Below are 7,981 nucleotides of genomic sequence, written 5' to 3'. Positions count from 1 at the left end.
GGTTGCAATAACAGCTTCAAGAACCCTCCATCTTTGAAAGGGTCCCATCTATCAAGCCACTTCAAGGCAAATGGCCTAGGGTTACAAAAAGATGGATCCCCTTATTCAGCACTCCACCCTTGTGTGTGTACATAGCCACTGTTTGTACCTAATATTGTTACCAAATGTACAATGTAATGAAAAGGAAAGCTTGCTTACATACTAATCACCTTTTGAATGTGAAAATAAAGATATGATGCAAAAAGCAGGATATAAGATCTTAAGTCATTACATTGTCTTGGGAATCTCTCAATTTTGAAATAGGTATAACAAGGTGCTATGAAACTCTAGCAAGAATGTATTTGGTGGTTAAAATTCATGCATATGTATACTAGATTGCAAAAGAACTTTTACATGATGGACAAAAAGAATTTCATGATCCTTTTCATCCAAATTAATTATAAACAATATATTTGAAATCTATAGACCATGGTATAAAAGCAAGCACGAGTATAGATCCGAATCAATGATTGAGGGAAAGCATGTCAACACCCAAAAGGAGCAATTTTTGAGGTGTTTTACAATAGAAAACCAATTTGTTATGTTCGTAGAAATCCAACTTCGTCTAAGGGTGATGCACCTTTTCCTAAGATGTTAAATCATGGAATCATTTGTCACTCTCCTTAGTCCACCATCACAAGCACAAAATTGTAAAGGGTAGTAGTGTAGAGGATAGGTAGACTAAGATGTGGAGATGACCCTTTAACATCAAATCAAGGATTGATGTACATTGTATCTTGCCTAGATAGGCCTACGTGTGTATTTAAGAGGAAAGGACGATATTTTGAAGGTCGTAGAGCGTTCTTTTCCATGAAATTGGCCTAGAAGCTTATAGAAAGATAGACATATAAAGACTCTAGAGATAAACATAGAAGTATACGTCACTCTTGTGTACCCAAGAGGGAGACATGCTGTTAAACATACACACACACACATATATATATATAGGGAGGGATGAGTTACATAAACATCTTTCTTTAGTGAGCCTCAAGAGTAGACATCTTGAAGTTCTTAATAGGACACATTGCCACCCTTGATAGGCCATTCCTCAAATATGGACTTCTCCTCAACGTCCAATAGCTCTTGTGATTATCCAAAGCGCGAGCTTCAACAACAAGCTCGTTCCGATGAAAATTCCGTTGACCCAAATCTGCATTCCTTCTTCAACCCGCGTTCCCGCAATGGAATCCAGCTCGTCCACGATCTGGTTGCTCAGGGTGCCCCCTCTGTTCCGTCTTCTTACGTTCTTCCGGCTGCCTACAGACCTTGCCTCTCTCAAGTGTGCTTCACAAAGTGTGTTCCTGTCATCGACCTTGCTGGGTTGCAAGGTGCTGGCAGGGAAACCGTCCTTGGAGAAATTCGCCGTGCATGCCAAGAGTGGGGCTTCCTGCAGGTAGCTTTCTCGAACCGAGAAAGCGAGAGAGAGGCTTTTCTAAACGCATTTGGCTTTGTTGAATTCATTTTTTAATGCGCGAAACTAGTCTGCCGATTGCGTGGCGTTCACACGACGTTCAAATACGTAAAAGTCGTCTGCCAATTGCCTGTAATTCACATGATGTTTGCTGGAGTTGAGCACAGGTCATCAATCACGGAGTTTCAGAAGGCGTCATCCAGAAGATGTGGGCAGCTGCCGATAAATTCTTTGGGCTGCCGACGGAGGAGCGGGCTCGCGTGTACTTGGAAGATCCCCGTAATGCGTCTTGCGAGGGATTGCAGAATCCTGTCCTCGCATGGAGAGAGACGATTCGATTTCGCGGGGTCTGGGATCCGTCAGACGGCTTGCCAAACTTTTTGAGGTCAGTGATCCACCCAAATTTGTTTCCCCAGCTCCATTTCGCAGCGCAGCGCTGGCCCAGCGGCGATCGTCTTCGTGTATAAACTCTAACAGGTGGCAACTTGCAGAGCTCCAATGGAGCGATATTTGCAGGAAATGAAAGCGCTGGCGCGGAAACTACACGAGGCGATGATGGAGACGCTGGGAGTCAGCGGACGGGATGTGAAGGTAGCCAATGTGTCGAAGACGGGGCTCAGCGTACACATATATCCGGCATGCCCAGAGCCGAGCCTGACGCTGGGTCTGATGGGGCACAAAGACATCACGATGTTCACGATCATGCGGGAGACAGAGGAGGTGGGAGGCCTACAATTGTTCAAGGACGGGCAATGGGTGGAGTACAAGCCTGTGCGAGGAGCGCTGGGTATAATTCTGGGTGAACAGATGGAGGTAAACTCTCGTATTTCTCAGTATGCGAAAGCATTTCACTATGCAAAAGTCTGTTCGCTTCTCTACAAGTCTGAGCTTCAATTCAAAAGCGTGTTGCCGAATTTGCGATCCACACATGCTGATTTCTCTGCTAGATTTAGCTCGACTTAAAATGCATGCAAAACATAATTCCTCTAACGTGAAAACTGTATGCAAATGCGATGAAAGTCGCATGCTCATTTCTCTGCTAGATTTAGCTTTACAGGACAAATGCGTGCACGAAATGCTGCACAGACCGACCCATCACATCCTCTAGCGCCAAATTGAATGCACGTCCAAGCTTATCCGAAGGGCGAACGATTGATAACTCACAGAGATAATAATATTAAAAGTTGCGAGGTGATTTCTCTGCTAGAGGTAAGGTTACCGCAAAGTGTAAGCATGATTCAATGCTGATTGCGATTTTCTGGCAGAGGTTGAGCAATGGAAAGTACCGGGGTGTGCGACACAGGGTGGTGACCAATCCATCGAAGCTCCGGATGTCCATCGCCAGCTTCTTCTTACCGCCTGCGGATGTCAAATTAGGTCCGCTTCCCAACCTCATCGATCGCCACCATCCCCCTCTCTTTCCCAACCTCGCCATAGCTGACCACTTCCCTCTTGCCTCCCAGTGGTTCAACTAAATATGGAAGCACAGACATATTTGGCTGCACCTGCCAAACATCTACCCAACATTAACGTTTTTTTCCTACTACCTCTAAGCAAGGGGAATAAAGAGAGTGCCCAATAGTGGAGAATTCAATTCTCCTTTGTGAATTTCCACCTCTAATTTACTCGAGTAAAGTACTTTTTATGGAGATCGCTTTTATCTTTCAGTTTGAAATTGCCCTTTAATAGCCATTGCAATGTAAACAAGGTGAATGATAATTAATCATTCATAAGGCCTGCCCAAGATTTAAAAATCAAACAAAAAGGAATGTAAACAAGGTGAATGATAATTAATCATTCATAAGGCCTGTCCAAGATTTAAAAATCAAACAAAAAGGAATCCACTGGAAATGGTGTGGAGGAAGACTCCATGAGATAAAGGCGAGAGAGGGAGAGAGAAGAGAGAGAGGGCTCGGGGGGAGGGGGGGGTGTGTTTGGGGGGGGAGGGAGAAAAGGTGGACATGGTAAAGGAGAGAGAGAGAGAGAGAGAGAGTCAACCACTTTAAAGTATGCATTCAAGTCCAATGAAGAAGAGAAACCACATATCAACGTATTGTCCAATAGGAAAAATGCACTTCCAAAAATTCTAAAAATGCCTAATTTTTTATTTGCCCAAATTGCATCGTTGCTAAGGCTCCCTGAGGGGCAGGTCAAAAAAATCATGTGCTTTTTCCTTTGCATCCAAAAGCGCACTTTATCACTATAATAGGAAGCACTCAGCAAAAGTGCATTGTGCACTCTTCTTTAAAAAAGAGAGAACGATTTTCTTTTCTCAAGATTCTTCTTACTTGTATGCTTGAACAAAGCCTCCAAATGCTCATCAAGTTTCGCATTACCAAAGGTGGCAGTATCATCCAAATATGAAAACTTTCCCTAAAGTTTCTAAGAAACTCCACCACCTACTATGCATATTGTAGTTTTGCTTAGGTTGACTCCCAAGTAGCTCTCGTAGATCATGACATGTCATAAGCCCTATCATATAATTTGAAATGCATAAAAGGTCTATAACTATCGTTATTATTGATGTGATGGTTTTCAAACATTTCAATGTATTGTGTATATCCACATTTTCAAGCTCCAACATATCACAAACTAAAGCTTATTCTTTATGTTCATGTGCTAGGAATATTCATAATGTGTAAACTCTTTTGAAAAAATCATATCTTTGGCTCCTAATGTCTAAATGGAGTGTAACCAAATGCTTTTTTAAAATTTCCATATCCTTCGCTCCTAATGTCTAATGGGTTGCACTCTAAAATTTATCACCCATACAATTAACACTAACATTAAACACGCAAGTGTACACGTGCACGCGCGCGCGCACACACACACACATATACATAACCTAACATAAACTCTCTAATCTAATCTCACCTAGCCTAACCCACCCCTAAATGCAACCATACATTCAAAAAGATATATTACAAACTGACACACATATTGCACACAAGTGGTTAGTAACAATGATGTGGCCTCTTACCCCCTACCTTAGGTTAATCGTACCCTTGGCCACTTCCATTTCACCTGTCTTTTATCTCTCCACAACTAGGACTCCCCTATTAATAAGAATTTTGATTTTTAGTTGAGTAGGGGGATATATTAGAGTATTCACATTCTAATCCATTCAAACATAATCTCCATATTTATTTAGCATGTTACATATATATATATATATACACACACACACACATATGACACTCACTCAAAGCAGACATGAAGTCACTTTGAAGATTCTTAATGAATCTTAATAAGCCTTAAATTACATGTAATTCGTCTAAGATTCACATAACAAATCAAAGGCAAGAACACATAGGTTGCAATGCTCTAACTACAGATACTTTTCTAAATTGTATAGATTCAATCACTACTATAGGCTAGGTGGGAGTGACAATTGTTAGTGATGTTGGCAAGAAAATCCAATAGGTAGCATTGTTAAAATTTTCAAATTTAAGTATACTTGCTTTACAATGCATGTATGTAGATCACTAACAAAGTCGCATTAGTGCATCACAAAATGACACTTCTAATGACATAGAGTACTAATTTATTACAACATTGGTATCGTACCCAATGATGGAGTGCAACTCTACACACTTCAATTATATGCCATTCGTTTCTATGCTCTTCATTCTAGGTTACCTTCTACCCATCATTGTAAAAATCATAGTCTCGCAATAATATATTAGGTGCGAAGTATTATAAATCCCTTGGAAGGGTGATACAAAAGAATACTCTCACCCTAAAGAACACAAAAATGTACCAAATTAATTACATCATAATAGAAAATGCCAAAGCCCTCATTCTTTGGACCTCCATGGCTAGTGTACATGTAACATAAGAGAAGAAGGTTTCTTAAGTAAAGTACCTTTACTACAACTAAAAGAAACTAGCATAAGAAGTAAGAATGCAAGACTTACTTATTTGCTAGGGAGTTCTATTTCCTTCAATTCCAATGTGTCAAAGAGGTTAATGATGACATTGTTTCAAGCTTCCATCATTTCTCCTTGTATAATCACGAGTCAACCCCAACTCCCTTCACAAAGTTAAGAACCATATTTTTGCAAAGTAAAGTGGCACATCCCAATGGTAGGGCTCCTTGTCATATGCATCAACGTATGCTCTAGCATGTATCTTTGGATGCCACCAATTCATGATGTTCCATCTATCATGTGATTCAATTAGCTAGGTCTCTTCCCACAGTGTGTGTGAACCCAACCCTATATGTTGATGTCTTCTCTAGCTTCCCTATGCTGCATCATCATCATCCTCTACTTCTAGGGGAAATATTCAAGTACATCCTCCTTAGGCACAAAATTATTCATGTGTCTTTTGTAATTAGCTTCCTCTAACATGTGTTAGACCGTGTTTGTAAAGCATTGTGGAGGGTGCATGAGCGATCCTCTACAGGCACTCATACCACACACAAAGTACTGAATTGTGGGCCTATTCCTCCTAAATGTGCTATATATGAGAGGACTCTTGCCCACTCTTCTAACTCTCTCATTCTATGGAGGTTCTTCTCCTTGTTGCAACATGTTGTTGAACAAGAAGGAGACTATGTGCTAGGGGTGCATGACATATGCTAGTCATGTATCTATAACTACTATAGTGTGCAAATAACAAGAGCACAAAGTATTATGCATGCATAAAAATTCAAACACGTTGATATATTATGCTCATGAATATAAATCATATTACACCTAGTGTTTTCAATTTTTATAGATTATTGCATCCATGATGTTTCAATTTTACAAAATGCATGACCCGAAGTGCATGATGTTTCATACTTTCAAGCTCTAGACAATATGTGCTACATGAAATTCAAGTTTTTACAGATTATCACTTGCACTTGTAATGATATTAACAGGTCACATGTTATGATGCATATGCCACATGTTTTGATGCAATACGTCATGTTTGCTCCGATCTTGGTAGGCCAAAAAATGACTTATCTTACATCATGAATCATGATTAAAAATTTGAGACATTAATTCACAAGATTTAGATCAACATGATACATGGCTATCTGGACCCATTGCAACCAAATATTTGGAGAGTCTCTCTTACAACTTGAGGGGCTTTAGTCTCCTCAGGGTTGTTTGCCATCATTTTGTCTCCAATATTTTGTGAAATGGACCTCAAAAGAGATTGTTCAGTCAATGTAGACACAACTTTTGAAGTATCTGTGCGCATTAAAGAAAAAGTGTGCCATTTCATTTGCAATCCAATTGAGTACATATGCTGTCAAATTGCAGGCTATGTCTGCCTTGCATTGCAAAAACACACAACTCTAGTGCAAGCCAATGTCTGCTCAAAGATTTGGTCTACTCAATCCTCCTTAGTCTCCAAGAATTGCTACTTCTTGTTTTCTATAATCCCTCCTACAATCCTTACAAATGTCTTGTGCCCTGGGGTGCCCTTTCCCAATCAAGGATCCCATTCAACATGCACCATTTGTTATAAAATGTAGTAGGATGTTGCTAAAGTGCAAGTTTGTATGGAACTATCTAGCCTCATGCAAGTATGGTAGTATAGCAAAGAGAGGATAGATCAAAGGGTACACATTGGTACCCTTTGATCCATGGTAGCATAGCAAAGAGAGCATGGATCAAAGGGTACACATTGGTATAAAATAAGTTGATCCTATGTACCATGTCCCCTACACTCGCATCCTCTAGCTTGTGTTCTACCTTAGTCCTCCTCTGTACACCTCCATTCAATGAATTATCCACATAATGGGACACTTCATCAAAAGGCAACATGAGGAAATACTAAACCACACTCTCACCTTTGAATAATGGTGTGATGATCCATATGTGCTTCTCTCAAGTCATAGCAATAGCTTAAACGAGATAAGGTTTACTATCTACATGGCTAAATCTCTTCATCCTCTTGTTTATGAGACATGATGTCACCCTTGTACTACTTTCTAGCATACCATCGATGTTGCAATAGGGAAAAACAACTTATCAGATGGACTTAATCGATTTTATGCTATGGTTTCTATTTATAGAATCAATAGAAGTTGTGGGAGAGAGGAGGATGGAGATAGATACCACCACTCTAGGATACTATACACATGTACACCTTTATACACATGTACACCTTTGTTATGAAAGAATGAGATACAAGGTTATATACCTAAGTTACCCATATGAGGTAATTTACATATGTACTTAAAAGGATATAAGAAAGGGATATAAGGTTATATACACAAACCATTTGAGGTGCTTTAGATAACCCCTATGAGATATAAGCTTATATGCATAATCCATAGAAGGTGCTGTACACCTATACTCACATAACGAACAGGGTCCTTAAATATATCAAACGCTAAGGTGTAATTACATCCTCAACATCCCTTCTAGAGATGGTTTTTCTAAAATATAGAAAACCAAAAAAAAAAAGCTAACTTCTCTTTGGTTAAAGGTATCGTAGCAACCATGTATATAAGTGTCAGACAATATTACATAGCCAATAAAAAATGAGAGACAATGAGAGGAAGAGGATTGATCACGGCAAAAGACTCTA

At 39.8% G+C, this 7,981-nt stretch overlaps 1 protein-coding gene across 1 annotated transcript; it reads left to right on the top strand.

Annotated features, from left to right (window-relative positions):
• The first annotated feature begins 1,046 nt into the window (after positions 1–1,046).
• LOC147896247 (flavanone 3-dioxygenase 2-like) lies at positions 1,047–3,076 on the top strand. Its single transcript, XM_087383172.1, has 4 exons — positions 1,047–1,432; positions 1,618–1,835; positions 1,942–2,263; positions 2,716–3,076. Exons 1-4 carry the CDS (start codon positions 1,094–1,096, stop codon positions 2,923–2,925), a joined length of 1,089 nt encoding a protein of 362 aa, XP_087239298.1. The 5' UTR covers positions 1,047–1,093; the 3' UTR covers positions 2,926–3,076.
• Positions 3,077–7,981: the final 4,905 nt, after the last annotated feature.

The sequence above is a fragment of the Dipteris shenzhenensis genome, chromosome 12 (assembly GCF_047967505.1).
Source record: "Dipteris shenzhenensis isolate YYH24624 ecotype China chromosome 12, Dip_SZ_1.0, whole genome shotgun sequence".
Classification (NCBI taxonomy): Eukaryota; Viridiplantae; Streptophyta; class Polypodiopsida; order Gleicheniales; family Dipteridaceae; genus Dipteris; species Dipteris shenzhenensis.
Note: the sequence above shows the minus strand (reverse complement) of the source record. Positions and strands in the feature narration are given on the sequence as shown.

Coding starts and splice junctions, on each gene's coding strand:
- LOC147896247 (XM_087383172.1), top strand. CDS start 1,094: ATGGACTTCTCCTCAACGTCCAATAGCTCTTGTGATTATCCAAAGCGC. Junction 1,433..1,617: donor AAGAGTGGGGCTTCCTGCAG/GTAGCTTTCTCG, acceptor AGTTGAGCACAG/GTCATCAATCACGGAGTTTC. Junction 2,264..2,715: donor TTCTGGGTGAACAGATGGAG/GTAAACTCTCGT, acceptor ATTTTCTGGCAG/AGGTTGAGCAATGGAAAGTA.